Below are 21980 nucleotides of genomic sequence, written 5' to 3'. Positions count from 1 at the left end.
GTCAATAGAACTCTGGACAGGAAGACAGGAAGACCTGAGTTCTAATCTCTCTTCAGACATTTAGTAGTTGTATGACTCTGGACAAGTTCACCTAACTTCTCTGGGGCCTGGGTTAATGATCCCGTAAAATGAATGAGATGATCTCTAAGGTCTTCCATGTCTAAATCTATGATCCTAGTGCCAGATGAAAGGCAGAGTGGCATGGTGGATAGAGAACTGGCCTCAACTCTGTTCAAATCTTGATTCTGATACATCCTGGCTGTGTGATCCTGGGAAAATCATTCAATGCTTCAGTGCTCTAGGAAACTCTTTAAGAGTAAATTGCAGAGTAGGTCCCATGATCCTGCCTCTGGTTCTTTGGTACTTGATCTCTTTCTGTCTAGTTGCAGTATTTTTTCTTTGACTTTAGAAGCTGAAACATTCTAGGTATCTTCATTTTGGGGTTTCTTTTAGGAGGTAGTGGGTAGATTCTTTCTAGTTGCTGTCTGGTTTTTAATAGATCTGAGCAATTTTCTGTTATGTTTTCCTAAAATATGGTGTCAAAAAATTTTTTTTGGCCATGGTTTTCAGAGATTCTGATGATTCTTAAATTAACTTTTCCAGGTCAGTTTCATTTTCTTCTATTTTTTCCAGTCTTGACTTTGTTCTAGTATTTCTTGTCTTATGCAATCGTTGAATTCTTTTTTTTCATTTTATTTTTCAGGGTGTCTACTACTTGAGTAAAGTTTTTTTAAAACTTCTTTTCTAAGCTAATTTCCTTTCAGTTTTTTCTTGAGATACTCATTTCATTTCTAATTTCATTTTTTTTTTAAAAAATCTAGTTTCCTTTCTACTAGCCATCCTTGTAGTCTGTGTGGCTTTGCCTTTTTTTTTTTCTCCAAGACATTATTTATAGTTGTTGTGGAGTTGCTTTCTTTTTCTGGATTGACCTTTTGATCTTCTGACAGTACTTCTCCCTTGTTTTGCACATTTTCTTCTGTTTGCTGGTGTTATTTTCAGCCTCAGCTCTTGGTTTGGGATTTTGTTCATAGGTTAGTCCATCCCATAGGTTGGCAAATCCAGACAGGCCTGTTCATTTTAGGCTTTAGTTGGTAGCTGCTTTCTGTCTTCTGTGGCTTCCAGTGCTTTGAGGAGTGCACAGGTAGGTTGTAACTTCCTGAGTAACGGTCTCTAGAGGGTGTTTTTTTCCTTATTTGTTCTGATAGATCAGGATCTGGCTGAAGACCCTTAATTATTGCAGCTGGTGATGCTTGCGTTTCTCAAGACTTCAGGCTGGCTGGCTTCAGGTGCATTTGTGGGAGCCCATGCTGCCTTCCCCAGTGCAGTTCCTCTCCTACCCCCACAGATGCTTTTACTTGTGTTCCCATTGGCTTCCCTGTCATGGGTCCACTTTTTGGATCTTGAGATTTCTAGCTAGTTTACCTGAGTTGGTACTGGCTTCCCTGGTAAAACTTATCTCTGCCAACTTTTTTTAAGACAGTTTTGGACTGGATAGAAGAGATTACTTCTATCTCTCTTTGGTTTTCTTTAACATTCATCTTTCTTTGATTTTAGATATTTGCTGGGGTTCATATGGGAGAGCTGGGCTTCTCTGCTATCACCATCTTTAACTAGAAGTATTAGTGGAATTCTTACCTAAAGTCCTTAAATATCTTATTTAAATCCTAGCCATCCTTCAAGTTGTACTTCATAAAGGTTTCAGTAGCTACTTTATGCAGATTTCTATTTTGAATTATTATAAAACATAGCCATATTTAGCATATTACACAATTTATCTGTATATATGTTTTTTTCACTTTGAGTTCCTAATTGTCTCCCTCCCTCTCCTACCCTCCTCATTGAGGAGGCATAATTTGGTACAGGTTATACCTGTCTAGTATGATTCTTGATTGCCAGGATAATTTCATTTGCCATTAATACCTGTTACTGCCCTGAGCTACAAATAGATGTTATGCTTTGTCTTTTTGTGGTAATAATAAGAAAAGCATTTTTACCTTCAGTATGATACAAAATGATTTTTCTCTTAAGAACATTCATGTTTTTAAACCAGTCTTTTTCATCTTTGAACTTTTTTGTTACGTTGTATAGGTTAATTTTAAAATAATTACATTAGTTACCTTTTAAGGTAATGTTGCATTGAGGCTTAAAATTAAAATTTCCTGTACAAGTCTGTATAAGTCCTATCCCTTAGCTATGCCTTGAACCATCTCTTATAATTAAAAAAAATAACAGGGAAAAGAAGCAGTTCAGCATAACTGCTTGTCACAACAACTAAATTTGACAATTCATGCAATATCTCACATCTGTAGTCCCCCACTTTTATAGTGAAGGGAAAAAGTTAGAGGTTCCCCAACTTTCCCTTGGAGTCAAGCCTGGAAATTAGAATTGCACAATATTCAGTTGTGATTTTGTTTTTACCCCTTTGTTGTAAAAACTGTATAATGTTCGACTGGTTTTTCTTTGTTCTTCATTCATATGTGTCTTCCCATGACTTCTTTGTATTCATTATTTCTTACGATGTAGCAGTATTCCATTATATTCATGTACTACAACTTGTTTAGCCATTCCCTGGTCAATGAACACCTGGTTTTTTTTAAGTTCTTTGCTACCATAAGAAGTGATGTTCTGAAAAGTTTTGTATCTATGGGACCTTTTTTCCTGTCTTTGACCTCCTTGGGGTGTATTGCCTAATGGTAGGATCTCCAAACTGAGAGTTTTGGACCTTTTAGATATACTAGGCTGTTTCTCTTTTTTTAAAAAAAAATTAAATCATTAGCTATTTCTGAGAGTCATTTAACAAAATTGAAAATCCGTTCACTGTTTTTGCTTGTTGTTTTGTCGTATGTGTGGTTTTTTCCTCTCTAAAGGTGTTAAGAAAAATGCTTTATCAATATGGCCTGGATAGAGTGAAGATCATAGCCAGCGATAACCTCTGGCAGCCCATTTCCTCTGCTATGCTAAATGATCATGAACTCATGGAAGCCATCGATGTTATCGGGTAGGAAATGCCTGAGACTAGTTATTTTCTGTGTTTGCCCTATATATTTTGAGTTTATTTGTCTTTTCCACATTAGACTGCATCTTTACAGATCTTACCGGTTTCCTTTATGTAAGTATACTTTTGATAAGACAGATGCAAAAGCACCAGGGAGATTGGTGCTTTTGCTTTTGAACATTGAAGTATTATTTTTTAGTTCTTTTTATCATAGCACAAGTACAAGTAAGAAGTTGTTGAGAATTTGCAAATCCATGAAAAGATCTGAGTCTGGTAGAAAGAAGTCTAGTTCATTAATGTAGAAACAAATCTGTATTAAGGTGTATGACAGGAGACTACTCTTAGATACTATAAAGTTGTTGTTAGGTGAAATTGCCTTCCCTTGATAGGCATACATCAAGGCTGTCCGGATTCACAGTCTTGCCTCTATTTAACTTCTGGTTATTGTTTGTTTTGTTTTACCCCCCGCCCTTATTCACTGCTCCTTTCTATTTTCCTTGTTATTTAGCTCCCTCATCCCATTTTTAAGTCTTAGGGTTTTCAAGCTAAAAGGGACCCTTAGTCTAGCCCAGCCATCTCGTTTTGTAAATGTCAGCACAGTGCCTAGCGCCCAGTAAGCAGTTAATGACTGTTGACTGACAAACAGGAGAACTTAAACATTTATTAAATGCCTACTCTGTATAGGAAACAGTGCTAGTTTCTGGGGGAGATATGAAAATTGAAGAAAAGATACTTGGTCTCCACCCTTATCAATCTTCATTAATTAACAAGACTTTTTAAATGATTGCTATGTCCTGGGTATCCAAAGACAGAAATGAAATAATCTCTGCCCTGAAGGAGCCTTTATCCTATCAGGAGGGACAGCAAATTTACATAAATAAATACAAACCAAATGCAAGCTAAGAGGTCTTTTTGGGGGGCCCAGGGGGTGCTAACAGCCAGATGGGGCATTAGGAAAAGCTTTAATATGAAAGAAATTATTTTTCTATTATATTTATAACTGATTATTAAGTTAAGAGCCAGGCTCTTTTTCCTTTATTTCCTCATTTAAGGCCCAGCCCCTGTAAAAAGTCAGCCTCTGAAGGACATGACTGATGAGATCTGTCTTAGCCCTCAAGCCACAGGGTCTTCAGTCTTGGGCTGGACCCCATTTTACTACTTCTGTTTAGAATGTAAACAAAGTCCAGTCTGGACTAGTTCTTACCCTGAGGGATAGAGTCCCAGTCCTTGTAGACCTCTGCTAGAATTTAGGATGACCCAGCCATGAAGGAGAAAACCAACCAGGGTTGTCTGGATGGAGATGGATTCCCTTGTCTCCAGATTCCTAGAGGTGGCTGAGTCTCACAATCAAGCCGCATTTTCAGCAGGAAGGATTGAAGACTTCTAGCTCACCTCCTCATTAAATGCCCACCAATCAGGGTTGATTTTCAGTTGTCAAGGGAATTCCCTTTCAAGGATTATTTAAAGCTTTCAGCCTTTCCGTGTCTTTTGTCTTTGATTACTGAGAGAAACCACTGACCATCAGTACGTTGATTATTAGCCAGCCTGATAAATAAAATTATTATTAATTACCAAGAAACTCTGTTTTGTGGAGTTTTTTCATTTGTCGCAAATAGAAGGTGCAGGAACAGAAAACAGAAGATTCTGAGAGGAGAAGTGATGTGGGAGAGAATTCTAGGCTTGGAGGAGAGCCCAATACAAAGGTGCAAAGATTGGAGATGGAGTATTGTGTGTGAAGGACAGCAAAAAGATGAGTTTGGCTGGGCTGTATGGTGTGTGGAGGGGAATAAGCTAAGCAGAAGAGTTTATATTTGATCCTAGAGTTAATAGGGAGACACTGGAGTTTATTGAGAAAGGGATTGACATGGTTAGAGCTGGATTGTTGGAGTATCACTTTGGAAGGTGTCTAGGGCAGAGGTGTCAAACTCAAAATCCAATGCAATATAGATAATGTTGATTTGTGTATGTTTTTTTTTTCCAGTCAGCATTCAGTTCAGGATCTGTTTCTATTTGAATTTGACACCACTGCTCTAGAGGGTGGATAGGAGAGAGAGGCTTGAGGCAGGGATGTCAGTTGTGATGCTTTTGCAATAATCCAGGTGGGAAGTGATGAAGGCCTAACTAGGGTGGTGTACGGGTAAGTAGAGAGAAAGGAATGGCTACAGGAGATGTTGTGACAGTAGAAATGACATGGATTGGCAACTGATGAGATGTGTGAGATGGAGGTGGAGTGATGTTATAAACCTTGGAGACTGAAAAAATGGTAGTGCTCTTGACAGAAGGAGGAAAGATAATGAGTTCTGTTTTAGTCATGTTGAGTTTGATATGGTCAGACTACATCCACGTAGAAATCTCTGAGAGGCGATTGGAGATGTGTGACTGGAGATCAGGAGAGAGGACAGAGATGCATAGAGGTGGTACCATGGCAGCTGATGAGGTCACCCAAGTAAATGCATAAAAAGAAAGCATAGAAGAGAGCCCAGGACCCAGCCTTGCTGTACATTACAGTTCAGGAGGTGATAAGGATGAAGAACTAGCAAAAGAGACTGAGAAGCAGTCAGATAGGTAGAAGGAGAACTAAGGGGAATCAGTGTCACAAAAACCCAGAGAGGAGAGATTGTGCAGGAGAAGAAGGTAGTCAGTAGTGCCGTGCTAAAGAGAAATCATGAAAGAAAGAAATGAAAGAAAATCATGAATTGATAAAAAAGCCATTAGATTTGACAGTAAAAAGATCATTAGTAACTTTGGAGAGAGAAGTTTCAGTGGAGTCTTGGAAGCCACATTATAGAAGGTTGAGGAAGTAGAAGCAATGAGCATAGAGAGCAACTTGATGGATAGTTTGGCTGAGAAGGGGAATAGAGATACAGATAGTTTAAAGGGATGGTGGGTCAAGTGAGGGTTTTTTTAGGATGAGATCCTTGGATATCTTTGTAGGCAGCAGGGAAGGGATTTGTTGATAAAGTCCAGTTGAAGATTAGAGAAAGGAAGAGATGATGATTTTATGGGCTGTAGGCTGGGGAGCCTGCAGTGGGGATGGGATCAAGGGCACACATAGAGGGTTGGCTTTTATGAGGGCAAGAATCACCTCTTCCTCACACTACGGTAAAGGAGGATAGAGTGAGACATGAAGTCAAAAGCATCGTGAGATACAGAGAAGGGGAGAAAAGGGAGCTCGTGGCAAACGGTCTCTATTTTCTCAGTCGTGGAAGGGAGGCTTGAGAGAAGAGGTGATTGAAAACAGTCTCTGTGTAGCGTGGGATGGAAAATAAATCAGGAAAGAATAAAAGGATTGTCTTGCTGTAGTGCATGCCCCACTGAGAGCAAGTCATCTATACTAGACAGAATTAATTTGGTTGCATGATTTCCTCGAGCTTGTGAACTTGTTCAGTAGCTTGTGAGTAGGAGCAGAAGACTAAGAACTGGCGCTTGAACTGAGTTTTGAAGAAAGAAGATAATTTTATGAAGGCGAAGAGAAGAAGAGCATTCCAGCTATGGGACACAGGCAGTGCAAAGACACAAGGCATGGGAGGTGAAGTACTGAGTGTGACTGTAGAGTTTGTGACAGGAGTGGGGACCAGTCTGGAATGAGGCTGGAAAGGGGAGGTGGAGCAAGGTTGTAAAGGGCTTTAAAAAACCAAACTGAGTTTATATTCAATCCTAAATGTAACATTGATACCACTGGAATTTGAATAGAGAAATAATATGGTCAGATCCGCTCTTAAGATCTCTCCTGTGTAGCGGAAGGATGGGGCAGAGTATGAGACCGAAGTCGGGTAAGACTGTTAGGCCATTGCAATAGTTCAGGCTGGAGGCGATGAAGGCCTGAACTAAAATGGTGGCACCATGAGTAGAAGAGGACAGATGAAGAGATGCCGTGGAAGTAGAAATGGCAGGTAGCAAAATAAAGGGATGCACTAGCATAATTTGTTCTGGGTCATAAGTATCAAGAGCTCACAGTGAGCAGCTTAGAAATGGAGAAATTGAATATGGAGATGATATTATTTGCTAAAGGTAGTATGAGATAGTTCTTGATTAATTGGAATGAGAAGTCATCTTCTCACTCTTTCCGGTTAAATCTTTTGCATTCACATAAGATGCTAAAAATAATTTCAGGCCTGAGAATGTGACCTACTTTCTGTGTTATCTCTGATGCTTGGGTGTGTCTTATTACCTCAATTAAAATAGATTGCTACAACTAAATAAAAGGAAAGACCTGCATAAACTGATACTATCTCTGGGACCTTGGACAGGTCATTAAGTCTCCAGAGGCTTAGTTTTCTCACCTGTAAAAGATCCACTCTCTATCTTCCTCAGAGGGTTTTTGTGAAGTATGTGCTTTGTTAACCTTAAAGCATGAAAGAAATGATTATTATTATTATTATTATTATTGGTTTTAGACAAGCTTTGATGTACTTTCCCAGGATGAGAACTTTCAATATGGCTACAGTTTAATAGGAAGATAACTCCTTTGTCCTAGTCAGGACATTTAGTACCTGTCCCTTGTACTGCTATTTGTGGAAAAAAAAATTATCTGTGTATGATTTTGAGTCCTATAATGAGGGTGGTAATGGATTTTCCCTACCTTATAGGTATTAGTAATAATGGTGTTCGTAATACCATTACTGGTAGGTATTTATTAAGCAACCTCAGGAATTGACATTGTATTAAAAATGAGTAAAGAGTCTGTAACATATTTTAAAATCTATTTTCATTTTAGATTACTTGATTTCTTAGAAGGCTGTTGAACTGATAAATACTGTTCTGTTTGCATAGAGTTATAGAATCCTTTATTTTGATTTAGAGCTAGAAGGGCCTTTACATATCTAATCCCTTCATTTTCCTGAGGGATAGGTAAAAATCTACATTTATCTCGCTCATGAAACTTTATTTTTTATTTTATTTTTATTCTAAACTTTATAATTGTCAAATAAAATCAGCATTTCATGAAACATTGTTACTTAGCATATATTTTTTTTAATCCAATGCAATAATATTATATCTCACAGTGCATTCTGGGTGTTCCTTTTAAAAAATTCAAATTAATTTTTATCTGTCTGTTCATCTAGTTATTTATTTGAGACTGAATCTCCCTACCTCATTCAGGCTAGAAGTACAGGAGTCACTTACAGGTTGTTTCCCTGATCCTGCTGACGATTGGCAGGGAAGCTTTGAGCATTTCCTACCTTCTGGGCTAGTTCATCTCTCCTTAGGCAGTCTGGTTCCCCCACCCACCATATTAGTGTGGGACTCTGTGCAGACACCCTATATTTCCTTTGCCCTACTGTTGGTCATAACTCTCAAGCTCAACTTATCTACCAGTCTCAGCCACCCTGGCAGAAAGGACCCAGCTAGGTATCCTGAGTTAGAGGTGCATCTCCTGTATCTCACTTCATACACTTTTTAATAACTAAGCATTGAAAAGGATGCTAACTTTTGAATGATCAGAGCTTTCTTTTTTTCTTCCAACTGTTTAACTTTATTTGTTTTTATTTTTAAATTAATTTATTTTTAGTTTACAACTTTCATTTCCACAAGCTCTCGAGTTCCAAATTCCCAACCCCACCAAGATGGCATACAATCCAGTATAGATTCTACATATACCTTCACATTAAACATATTTTGACATTAGTCACATTATAAAGAAGAATTATAACCAGTGGAATGAACCATGAGAAAGAAGAAACAAAACAAAAAAGAGGGAGAAAATAGTCTGCTTTAATCTGCATTCAGACTCTGTAATTCTCTGGATATGGATAGTTTTTTCCCATCATTAGTCTTTTGGAGTTGTCTTAGAACCTAGCATTGCTGAGAAGAGCCAAGTCTATCAAAGTTAGTCATCGCACCATGTGTCTGTAATTGTGTGCACTATTCTCTGATCAGAGCTTTCTTGTAGAGTTCTAGATCATTGCCTTTAGGCTTTGCTTTCCATTTGCTTTGTCATGTTGCCCCTTGAGTATATCTGTAATAGGTTCTTATTACTGTTAGTTGATAGGCAAAGGAAGGATGGTATGATGGAAAGAAAAATAAATCTAGAGCCAAAAAGATCTGGGTTTAAATGCCTGCTCTGGTCCTTATGGCCTAAATAACTTCAGGTAATCTCTGATTCTCACTGGGTTTCAGTTTCCTCATCTGTAAACTGAGGGGGTTGGTCTAGATGACCTCTAGCCTTAAGTAGAATCCTGTGACGCTCGACTCTATGATTCATTCGTTCTGTTCTCTCTCACTTTCACAAAGGTAATAGGATATGGAGTATGGTAGGGTGGAAAGGGGAAGTAGACCGAGAGTAGACCCAGAATTGAGTCTTGGCTCTTCTACTAATTTACAAAGTAGTCTCTGGGGGAAGTCATTTTTTTTCTTTAGGTTTAGTTCCCTTATCTCTAAAATATGGGGGTGGCACTAGAATGTCCCTAAGGTTCCTTCCAGCCCTTACATTTCTATTGTTTTTTGTTCAGTTACTTTCAGTTGTGGCTCACTCTTTTCATATGACCTTATTTGGGGTTTTCTTGGCAAAGAAACTGGAGTGGTTTGCCATTTCCTTCTCCAGCTAATTTTACAGATGAGGAAACTGAGGCAAACAAAGGTAAGTGACCTGCCTAGGGTCACAGAGCTAGTAAGTGTCTGAGGCCAGATTTGAACTCAGGAAGATGAGTTGAGTCTTCCTAACTCCAGGCCTGGCACTCCATCCACTGCACCACCTAGCGTAATGGCAAGTAAAGTAGGACTTTTTAATTGTCTTTTGTTTTGGAGTGCTTCTCAGCACTTAGGCAATCAAGTGCCTTTGAGTCTTGCCTTTGTTTGAATCAAGAATCATTGATTGGCAACAATATAGATGATGTGGTGCTAGTGATTAAAGATCTTTCCCATACCCTTTTGCTAAGTAGATGCTAAGCCTCAGGCTTCCACCCCTTTTGCTAAGTAGGCGCTAAGCCCCAGGGCCCTAAACAAGGTATATGTGCTCTGAGGTTGGCATTTTGCTTTGGGCGCTTACTCATGGGAAGAGTGTCCATGTGATTTGGCCAGAGGAGACTCTGGGTAGCCCTTGGAGCCCCCCACCCCCCCACCCCCTTGAAAACCCAGACGTTAGTGCTTCTCTCTCTGGTAACTGTGTAATGTCATGGTCAGACAGAAGCCTGTCTGTTGACTGGTGTTCATTTTGCTCTGTTCATAATTTCTGCTTGTAATTTCTGTTTGTATTCTCTCTGAAGTCCAGGGTGCTGGCTTTTCGCCCCAACTAAGTGAATGTATATGTATGTTTAATTAAAGTAAAATTGTTAACCCCTTAAAGTGGCTTTCCTTAGAAAAGCAGGTCAAAGAAATCTGTGCTAGCAGCCCTCCTGTATGCTTTATTGGTCTTATTATTATTGGTCTTACACCCCCACAGAAATTGCTGGCAACATTGTTGTTACACCTAGCTACCCATTTTTCTCTGATTAGCAATAAGCTTCTGTTCTGTTCTGATCGTGCCTGTGTTGACACATCTGTTTGCACCCTAAGCCTTGAGTTGATTCTTTTTCTCTTCATTAGGGAATGTTAGCTCATTAAAGTAGAGCTTAAGCCTGACAATGTGATAAACTCTGCTTGTTTACTCCTTTCTGGGGCTAATTTTCAAAATACTTTTCACCATCCGAGAGCCTCTAATGAGGATATTTAAGGAAAACAAAACATTTGCATGAGAAGAGAAATGTCAACATAGATTTTATTTAAAATTGTTCAGACAGTTGCTAGCTGATGAACTTTAGCCATGATATACATAAGGACTTCCATACACAGACAGACTCTTAGCCTGTGAACAGGATTCATGACTTTAAAAAGGTAACAGAAATGCTACAGGAAGCACTTGAGCAGAGGACATCTTCATAGGGGAAGGAAGGTATAGACTGGAGGGGTAGAATGTGAAGTTTTTTGTGGTTTCAAGGAAAGAGCTTCATTTCCAAATAAAACAGCTCTCATTTTCTTCTAATTTGAAGCTGGAATAAAGAAAGTAACATCAGCAAATTTTAAGGCTTACTCATTTCCTGTTTCGGTTTAAGGTATTAATAGGATTAATAGAAAATATCTGAAATGGCTGATCTAGGTCTTTATTTTTTTAGGAGGCTTTTGACCGTTGTCTCTCGTGTAAGATGAGGATGATATTCCAAGTGAACTTAGGGTTGTGTATAGCGGAGGGCAGCTGGGTGGCACAGTGGACACAGTGCCAGGCCTGGAGTCAGGAAGATTCCCCTTCCTGAGTTCAAACTGGCCTCAGACACTTAGTAGCTATGTGACCCTTGACAAGTCACTTCACCCTGTTTGCCTCAGATTCCTCATCTGTAAAATGAACCAGAGAAGGAAATGGCAAACCAGCCTTAGCCAAGAAAACCCCAAATGGGGTCATGAAACTGACTGAACAACAGCAGAGAGCAAAGAGAAAGAGCATTGTTTACTTACTTGAGTTCATTGCAACACATTTATTAAGCATCTCCTTGGCACAAGACTAAGGACTAGATCATAAGAGTACAAAAATAAGATAGTGCCTTTAAGGAGATTAGATTGTTTTAGGAGACTATAATTTGTACTGTAAATACAGGAAAATAGAGCCTTAATAATTGGGAGGCTCAGGAAAGGCTTTATATAGGTCATGGTACCTGAGCTGAGCCTTGAAGGAACCTACAGATTCTAAGTGGCAGAGATGAAGAAAGAATACTTATTCAGACATGCAGTCTAACTTGTGCCAAAGTCTGGAGATGGGAGATAGGATGTCAGATTTAGAGAACAGCTGGCAGGCTAGTTTAACTAAGACATAAGGCATGTGAAGGTAAGGTGTGTGAAGTCACATTGATTTGGAAAAGAAGATGGCAACCAATTTGTGGGGGACATTAAGTGCTAGCTTGAGGAGTTTTGATTTTTTCCTAGAGGTAGTAGGGAGTCACTGCTAGTTCTTAGCAGGGGAATAACATAGTCAGACTTGTGTCTTTGGGAATATTAGTTTAGAAGTTTGTGGATGATGGTTTGATGAAGGGAAAAACCAGAAGCAGAGGTCAGAGCAATAAGGGGGCTGTTGTAATAGTTGAGGTGAGAGGGGATGAAGGTGTGAACAACATAGATTTTATTAAAATTGTTTGAACAGTAGCTAGCTGATGTTATACATAAGAACTTCCATACACATACAGACTCTTTAAAGATCTTTCCCACACCCTTTTGCTAAGTAGGCGCTAAGCCTCAGGGCCCTAAACAGGGTATGTACACGCTCTGAGGTTGGCATTTTGCTTCGGGGGCTTACTTATGGGAAGAGTGTCCATGTGATTTGGCCAGAGGAGACTCTGGGGAGCCGTTGGGGTAATGGTCTTGTGAAAAGAGAGAAGGGTCTAGATGAGAGATGAAGAGAGAGAAGAAGACAAAATTTGGTGACTGATAGGATATATTTATGTGGATGGGGAGGGAGAGGATTTCTGGGATGAGCAGTTGTTGACAGTGTCAGAGCTAAAGTAATCAAGTAGTGTAAGGACTGAGAAGAGGCCATTAGATTTAGCCCTTAAGAGATCTATGCCAGTCTGACAGAGGATAGCTCAGTCTATTAGTAGAGCCTGAAGGCAGAATGCAAGAGATTTGGAATTGAGTAGGTAGTGATGAACAAATAGAGGCCAAGAGTAACATAAACAGATTATACTAGATGGCTTAGATTTCTTAACTTTTTTTTTTTTTGGTGTAAGACCCCTTTGGCAGTCTGTTGAAGGCTTTGGCCTCTTTCTCAGATTAATGTCATATTGCCTACATTCACAATTTCGGGAAATGCCAAATTTTATTTAGAGGTTAATGAAAATAAAGCAGTTTTTTTTGTTTTTTTTTTTTGCCATCCAAGTTTGTAGACTCCTTGAAATTTATCCTTGAGTCCTTTCACCCCATGAAGAACTCCTGCCCTAGAGCTATGATTCTTTGAGTTTTATTATGCCGAAAGAAAGATAAGGCAATAACAGGAGATGTGGCCAAGTCAAATGGATGCTTTTTAAAGATGAGAGGTACTTGAAGTTAGCAAGAAAGGGGCTAGTGGATTAAGAAAGATTAAAGGGGGGGGGGGGAGAGAGAGAACGCAATGAAATGAAATAAGAGCTTTAACTCTGAAAAAATAGGTGAGCCCAGAGAAGAGACTAGGGGTGGTGTAATGAGATTCTGGGATGTGATATAAGAGAGAGGAGGGAACTCATAACAGAAAGCCTTCCGTCTTAGTTAAGTAGGAGGTGAGATTTACTGCTGAGAAGAGGATGGGTCCAGAAAAGGTAGGGGTCATTAGAGGAGCTTAACAAGAGAAGAGAAGGTTTTGGATGATGTAAGAAAAGAATAAAAAGTCTTGCCATGCAAGGGCTGGTTGAGGTAAGATAGTGTCTGTTTTTTATTGGACCTGGTAGGCATTATTACGTGGCTTCGCAGCAGCACTTGAAAGAAAAACTCAGAAGGCAGGTGATATGAGTAACCCATAGTTGGGGTTGGTATAGCATGGATAGCAATAGGATGAGGGGACAAGGATTTCAAGGATAGTGGAATTGGTCTGACTGTGAAGGAAGAAAAGTGAGGCTAGAGAGAGGTTGAAGGACCAGGAGAATGGAAAGGAGTGGAGGGCCTGCAGGTCACAATGAAAATAAGAATATCCATTTAGAAGAAATGTTGTAGATAGAGAATTGAAAGAATGGGAAGTTCTAGTTAGAGATAAGGAGAAGAGTTGTAACTATTTAGCTAGAACATTTATTGTTGTTGTTATGTTTGTCCTTCATTCTCAAAGAGGACCATCACCACAGGGAAATGATGACATGACTTGCAGTTGACTTGGATTTGAGTGAGAGAGGCTGTGCAGGGTCACCAGCCTCACTTTCTCCTCCAGAGCCACCTGGATCCAGTGACCAGATATTCATCAGGACGACTGGCGATGGCCCAGCAGAGCATTTGAGCACTGTGGATATAAGAGGGCAAGGAAGCAGTCCCTGTCATCAGGCATCTTAGGTTTTAATGAGGAAAGATAAAAATAAAGGATACTGTAAATCAGGAGGATTGAGGAAGGATAATTGAGCCAAGGTATACAGTAAGGACATGGACAAGAAGCGGCATGCCGAGCCCCAGCAAGATGAGGTAAAAACTGACCTCTCAGAGGTGAGAGAGACTTAGGAGTGGAGTCTAGACTACCAGTAGAGGGAGGGGATGGAGGTGATGGTCTGAGTAGATGAAGCTTGGCTAGCACAGGCCAGGGTGTTCTAGGGAATGGGGAGATCTAAGAAGTAACTATCCTTGTGTAATGGTAGACAAGTTGCAGTGGAAGTTGAGGGTGCTGATGAACTGAAAGTCCAGGGTGTTTAAGAAGACATCCATTGGTGTATATGTATTTAAGTCCTTAAGTGTGAAGGCCAAGTTTAGGATGGAAACAACCCTGAGCAAAGTAGTGAACTCCTTGAGACAGGAGTAAGGATGACCCAAAAGTCAGAAGATAACTGTGACAATGTTCTGGGTGGGTTAATATAGACTTATGGGGTATTCATTGAGAGAGGGTCTAGAAGTGGTAGTAAGGAATAAGGTGTATAGTCTGTGTAGCCCAGTGTGTTAGGGAGCCTGAGAAAAGGTGGCGCAGAATGAAGTGTCTTCTGGAGGGAGCCAGCTTTCTTAGAGAACCAGAAGATGAAAAGATTTGGGGGAGATCTAAGAAGAAGGGGAGCTTGTTAATAATACAGCAGGAGTTCTGGAAGGCATGGGAAGGGCAGAAAATAAAGAATATGAAGAGGTAGGCTCACTGGGATATGGTGGGAGAAAGGATTTTTTTTTTAATACTGATTCAGTCACAGAGGTAAAGGGGGCAAGAAGAGTGCATTTTTGCCAGCCGTGAGTTCCAATTGATTGGAACCCCCATCTTCTGAGACCTTTTAATAACCGAGCACAATGTTGATCTGGGCAAGTGCTGTGAACAAATGGCTTGTTATTCCGAGCACTGCAAGAACTCACTTTCGTTGCCAGCCATGGATATCTTGAGTTCCAGAATGGGAGGTATCGAGAACATGGACATAACCATAGCTAGAAGACTCTGCAGCAAGTGAGCATTGTGCTTTCCAGTCCTTGAATCCTAGAAAGGACAGGGCCTCTGGTTCCGTAAAGCTTTGGATCTGATGGATACAGGTCTTGGTGGTAAAGGCCTGCAAGTGATTTGATTCATTTGAATCCTTCTCAGCAAATGAAACCTCACTGGTGTAGTCACTTTAGTCCATGGACTTGGAAAACTTCAGAGCCTAGGTGGTTAAAATTAGGATTTAAAAGTCTTTAAACTTTGCATGCATTATAATTAAAATGGAAATTTCTATAGCGCCCTTTTACCTGCTTGAAGACTTTTTAAAGTAGCTTGAATCTTGGGAAAAAAAAAGGTCATTCATGTTAATGATTAATACCGTTTAGCTAGAATTCATGTTAATGATTCATATGGTTTAGCTAGAAAAGTTAGTTAAATGGAAGTGGGAGTGTTGTTATAACTTCATCAGTAAATTACTTTGTCTTTCTAGGTATGATGTGAACCGGAGGCTAATTACTCCCGTCTTTGAAACATTGGAAATAGGACAAGAAACACAACCATTAACTCTTGAAGAATACTGTACTAGGTGCTGGGAAGGAGAACCCAGCTCATTTTTTTCTTTAAAAGAAATAATGGGCATTCACTTAATAATTACTTGTTTGGGATGGGCAGTGCAATGTCCTATATAATAGTGGAAGTACAGAGTTGGTGCCTGCACTCCAGGATTGCCCCAAATCACAAATACTTAACTTTTAAGTGAGCCATGTATAGCATCCCGCTCTGCCCCTTCAGTCTAGGGGATTTTAATGATTTTTGTGTCATGGACTCTTTTTTGGTCTGGTGAAGCCAAGGGGCCCCTTCTCAGAAGCTTGTTTTTAAATGCCTAAAAATAAAAGATTGGGTTGCAAAGGGAACCACATATATTGAAATAGCTATTAAAATATTGAAAATCACAAACCCATGAATCTGAGGTTAAGAACTTTTGCTGTAGACATTAGATAGCTCTGGACCACCAGCTGTTCCCTTATCTTATACCGCTGTCTCCTAACTCACCTGTCCCTAGTGCTTGAAGTTGACTCCTTTTTTATCTTTGCCCATTGAAAGCTTTTCTTCTAGACTCTGCTTAGGTGGCTCAGACTTCCTGAGGCTTTTTCTGATCTACTCCCCTCACCTTTCCCTTCTCAAATTTTTCTAGAGTATTTGATTTTAATTTGCCTTTTGCTTAGGTTGCATTGTGCTTGCATTATTCCTGTGTATGTGTACTCCTCCTCCTGGAGTGTGGCAGGGTCGGGGGCAAGGGTGAGGGGGCCTGGAGGAAGCTCCTTGAGGGCAGGGATTGTGTCATTTTTTTATCCTTGTATTACTGTGTTGGCCTCGCTCCTTACATACAATAAATTGATTGATACTTGTTGAAGTAAATTGGTTTCATAAAAGCACAGTATTAGAGGAAACAGAATTACAGGGGGAAATTAGATTCATAGACACACACAGTGGATTTCAAGTGATTATCCAAGCAACATTGCTTTTGGGTTTTGTGATTCGGTGGGGTTTAATAGTAGTCTATTAATGATGTTATTGTGAAAATATCTTGATTAGAGTTAAGGTATACCTGAAGTACATTTTTTACAAAGTTTTCACTAAAAGCAAAATAAAAGTTTGGACTTTTGTTGAAGGATTTGTTTTCCATTGTCAGGGGTATTTAGCTCTCCAGAACGACTCATTCCCCAAGGGTCCTGAGTATTTGAAATTTTAATGTTTTTTAGTTAATTCATATTTTATGTTTGTTAAGAGTTCCAGTGCAGTTCTCTGAATAAGCGTTTTTGTACTTATTTACGACTTTTTTTCCAACTTCTCACCGTTTGTTTTGAAATGGAAAACTAATGAATGAATAGCTTTGATACTTCTATCAAAGTCTTTGCTCATTTTCTCCCACCTCTTTGTCCTAGGGCTCATTATCCTGGAACTCGTAGTGTACCTGAAGCCCTGAAGACCAACAAAACACTCTGGTCTTCTGAAGATTATAGCACTTTCAATAATGAAGTGGGCGGAGGCTGCTGGGCCCGCATCTTGAATCAGAATTATGTGAATGGCAACATGACTGCGTGAGCACATTTTTTTTTAAATCATTATATATTTATTTAATATTTTTAGCTTTCGTCATTAATTTTCACGCGAGTTTGCAATACAAATTTTCTCCCCATTTCTACCCTCCCCCCCACTCCAAGATGGCATATATTCTGATTGCCCCATTCTCCAGTCAGCCCTTCCTTCTGCCACCCCCCTCCCCCCCATCCCCTTTTTCCCTTACTTTCTTGTAGGGCAAGATAGATGTTTATGCCCCATTGCCTATATATCTTATTTCGAAGCTGCATGCAAAAACTTTTTTTTTTGAACATCTTCTTTTAAAACTTTGAGTTCCAAATTCTCTCCCCTCTTCCCTCCTCACCCACCCTCCTTAAGAAGGCAAGCAATTCAACATAGGCCATGTGTGTATGGTTATGCAAAAGCCTCCCACAATACTCATGTTGTGAAAGAGTAACTGTATTTTGCTCCTTCCTATCCTATCCCCCATTATCCAGTTTTCTCCCTTGACCCTGTCCCTTTTCAAAAGTGTTTGCTTTTGATTACCTCCTCCCCCATCTGCCCTCTCTTCTATCGTTTCCCTTTTTTTATCTCCTTCTTCCTTCTTTCCTGTGGGGTAAGATACCCAATTGAGTGTGTATGTTATTCCCTCCTCAGGTCAAATCTGATGAGAGCAAGATTCACTCATTCCCCCTCACCTGCCCCCTCTTCCCTCCCAACAGAACTGCTATTTCTTGCCACTTTTATGCAGGATAATTTACTCCATTCTATCTCTCCCTTTCTCCCTCTCTCAATATATTCTTCTCTTATCCCTTAATTTGATTTTATTTTTTTAGATATCATCCCTTCATATCTAACTCACTCTGTGCCCTCTGTCTACATATACGTGTATGTATCTATATATCTATATATGTATGTATATTACCTTCAGCTACCCTAATACTGAGGTCTCATGAATCATACACATCATCTTTCCATGTAGAAATGTAAACAAAACAGTTCAACTTTAGTAAGGCCCTTATGAATTCTCTTTCTTATTTACATTTTCATGCTTCTCTTGATTCTTGTGTTTTCTATTTTCTATTAAGTTCTGGTCTTCTCACTGAGAAAGCTTGAAAGTCCTCTATTTTATTAAAAATCCATATCATGCCTTGGAGCATGATACTCAGTTTTGCTGGGTAGGTGATTCTTGGTTTTAATCCTAGCTCCATTGACCTCTGAAATATCATATTCCAAGCCCTTCTATCCCTTAATGTAGAAGCTGCTAGATCTTGTGTTATTCTGATTATGTTTCCAAAATACTCAAATTGTTTCTTTCTGGCTGCTTGCGGTATTTTCTCCTTTATCTGTGAGCTCTGGAATTTGGCGACAATATTCCTAGGAGTTTTCTTTTTGGGATTTTTTTCAGGAGGCGATTGGTGGATTCTTTCAATTTCTATTTTACCCTGTTGCTCTAGAATATCAGGGTAGTTCTCCTTGATAATTTCTTGAAAGATGATATCTAGGCTCTTTTTTTGATCATGGCTTTCAGGTAGTCCAATAATTTTTAAATTATCTCTCCTGGATCTATTTTCCAGGTCAGTGGTTTTTCCAATGAGATATTTCACATTGTCTTCCACTTTTTCATTCCTTTGGTTCTGTTTTATAATATCTTGATTTCTCATAAGGCCACTAGCTTCCACTTGCTCCAATCTCATTTTTAAGGTAATATTTTCTTCAGTGGTCTTTTGGACCTCCTTTTCCATTTGGCTAATTCTGCCTTTCAAGGCATTCTTCTCCTCATTGGCTTTTTGGAGCTCTTTATCCATTTGAGTTAGTCTGTTTTTTAAAGTGTTGTTTTCTTCAGTATCTTTTGGGTCTCCTTTAGCAAACCATTGACTTGTTTTTCATGGTTTTCTCTCATCATTCTCATTTCTCTTCCCAATATTTCCTCTACTTCTCTAACTTGCTTTTCCAAATGCTTTTTGAGCTCTTCCATGGCCTGAGACCAGTTCATGTTTTTTTTGGAGGATTTTGTTGTAGGCTCTTTGACTTTGTTGACTTCTTCTGGCTGTATGTTTTGGTCTTCTTTGTCGCCAAAGAAAGATTCCAAAGGGTGAGTCTGAATCTGAGTCCATTTTCGCTGCCTGGCCATGTTCCCAACCAACTTACTTGACCCTTGAGTTTTTTGTCGGGGTATGGCTGCTTGTAGAGAGTACTTTGTTACAAGCTTGAGGGGATGTGCTGTTGTTTTCAGAGCTGTTTCTACATGGCAAGCTCTGCCACACCAGCGCTCCTCCTCCCCTAAGAACCGGCAACCTGGACTGGACTCAGATCTTTAGCAGGCTCTGCACTCCTACTCTGATCTGCCATTTAATTCCGCCCACCAGGTGGGCCTCCGGCGAAAAGCAACTGCAGCTGTAGTTGCACCACCTCTGCTGCCCCCGGGGTGGTGGCCGAACCACAAACTCCTTCACTCCATCCCCGCAGCTTTTCCCACTAACCTTCTCTGTTGTCTTTAGTGTTTGTGGGTTGAGAAGTCTGGTAACTGCCACAGCTCACTGATTTAGGGTGCTAGGGCCTGTTCTGCCCAGCTCCTGGTCTGGTTGGTCCAGGTGCAGCCCACACTGGGCTCTGCTTTTTTCCACTCCGAGCTCCATGCGCGATAGACCTTACCCAGTGACCATTCAGGCTGTCCTGGGCTGGAGCCCTGCTACCCTCTGCTATTTTGTGGGTTCTGCAGTTCCAGAATTGGTTCAGAGCCATTTTTTATCGGTGTTTGGAGGGTCCTGGGGGAGAGCCCTGGGCAAGTCCCTGCTTTCTGTCTGCCATCTCGGCTCCACCCCCCAAATTTTTATAACAGACCATTTAAATAGCTCTATGGGGTGGTCTGGAACCAGCTCACATGACTCAGGAGAGTTGATTGTTAAATTTTCATTGTGAACATTTACACCTTGGAAATTGGCAAATGTTACAAATCAGGGCTTGATTTATTGTTCTGTGGACTGTCTAGACTTAAGAAAGTGATGGAGAAAATGTTAATAATGCAGATTAAACTTAAATGTGTTTTGTGCATACAATTTTTTTTCTGGAAAACTTGTTGTTAAACATTACCACCATGCTCTTGGGTATAAGTGATCTATAATTTGGTATAAATTAGTAGCTCAAGAGAAGAACATATAAAACAAAATATGAATTAACTCCTCTTCAGTGAAAAGTATCTGAATCAAAGGAAGAAGAATTTATTTAGTTACAGTTTTTGACAGTTCTCGACTTTACTTTTTTTTTTCCCTTTGAGAAGAAGGAAGTTTATCTAAGAGTTTTCAAAATCGTTGGGGTTGGGGAACTTTAAGCTTCTTCAGATTTAAATTGCATCATGAAGTAGTTTTGTTCTTTCTCATTTGCCAAACCAATTTTTCAGCACAATCGCTTGGAACTTGGTGGCTAGTTACTATCAGCAGCTACCTTTTGGGAGAGATGGATTGATGACCGCTCAGGAGCCGTGGAGTGGGCATTATGTTGTAGAGAGTCCTATCTGGATTTCAGGTAAGCGTCAGATTCCTCCCTTTAATCCTCTTTCAAAGAGATAAAATACAACGTATTTAGGACAAACCTATGACACTTTAACCAAAAATATAGCTTTTATTGCAAGGATTTTGTGTAGTGTTACATTCAATTAAAATAGTCCTTTGGGAGGCTGTAGCATAGGCTTGCAGTCTTATTGGTTTTGTCAGTTTCACTCTCTGTACTGGTGTGGATCTCAACCTTTCTATCCCTTCTTATCTTTTTGCTTCTATTTCCTGTCATTCTTCCAGTAGAGAATCCAGCCAGCTCCCCCAGGTTGACTAGATGTAGGTCACAAGCACCAAGCGTGGTTACTGTTACTATCATTTTGTTTGAATCATTTTTTTTCTGAGCAGTTAGAAATTTTATCTTAGTTTCATAACTGTGTTCTTTTTAATTGACTTCTTCAGAGTTTATGTGTTAATTCAAAGTGGCTTGCCTTTTGTTAAGGAGGAAAAACTTAATAAAGTAGCAATATTGACTTTTAAAATGGAGAAATCTCATTAAATAGTTTAATGACTTGAAATTTTGTTAAGATATGGGACAACAGGATTTGAGCTTTAAGTTACAGATTAGATTAGGGTCTATGAATAATTAGTAGGTTAGTTATATCTTGTTCTCTGATTAGTTTGGTGGCCAGTTTATTGCTAGATTTTATATTTCAAATATCCTCTTTTTTGATGAATAGAACTAGGTTTTTTTAAAAAATGAATCCAACACTCTACGAGTTATATCTTTTTGTAATTCATTATTCTCATATTAAATTGCTATTTTAGTTGTGAATTATGGTATGATAACTTTGTGGGGGAAAATCACTCAACAATTAAATTCAACAGACTTTCATTAAGTACCTAATGTGAGCCAAGAACAAATGAAAAGTAACCTTTTTACTGAAGAAGTTTATATTCCATATACAACCCTTAACACAGATAAATAAATGTAAGATAATTGTGGAGGAGAGTGTTGCCAACCATGGTGCTCAGTGAAGATTTTTCAGGGGGATAGCATCTGAGCTGAGCCTTGAAGAAAGCAGGAAATATAAGCAGCAGAATTAGAAGAAAGTATTTACCACGTGTAGGGAACAGTTTCTGCCGAGGTAAGGAGATGGGAGATAGAACTGAAAGTTCAGGGGACAGAAAGTAGGCACCGTTTGATCAATATATAGAATGGTTGAAAGAGTAAATTGAAATGTCTGGAAATGAGAGTGTTTGTTTGGGGCTAGACTATGAAGGGCTTTAAATGCTAAGCTAAGAAATTTCCTTTTTATTCAGGAGATTAATTAATAGGAAGCCAATGAAGCTTGCTGGGCATGTAAACTATACAGCCAAGACAGTGCTGTGGGAA

The 21980-nt window shown here is 39.5% G+C and overlaps 1 protein-coding gene across 2 annotated transcripts in view; it reads left to right on the top strand.

Moving 5' to 3' along the window:
• Positions 1-21980, top strand: part of GALC (galactosylceramidase) — a 71672-nt gene that overhangs the window by 16988 nt on the left and 32704 nt on the right. For both annotated transcript variants that reach the window (XM_036736341.1, XM_036736343.1), the window contains exons 7-9: positions 2868-2998; positions 16958-17113; positions 20494-20618. In XM_036736341.1, coding sequence (XP_036592236.1) covers positions 2868-2998; positions 16958-17113; positions 20494-20618 — 412 coding nt within the window. The remainder of the gene's footprint in view (positions 1-2867; positions 2999-16957; positions 17114-20493; positions 20619-21980) is intronic.

Source organism: Trichosurus vulpecula, chromosome 8, assembly GCF_011100635.1.
Source record: "Trichosurus vulpecula isolate mTriVul1 chromosome 8, mTriVul1.pri, whole genome shotgun sequence".
In the NCBI taxonomy this organism is placed as follows: domain Eukaryota; kingdom Metazoa; phylum Chordata; class Mammalia; order Diprotodontia; family Phalangeridae; genus Trichosurus; species Trichosurus vulpecula.
This window is presented reverse-complemented; position numbering and strand designations above follow the sequence as displayed.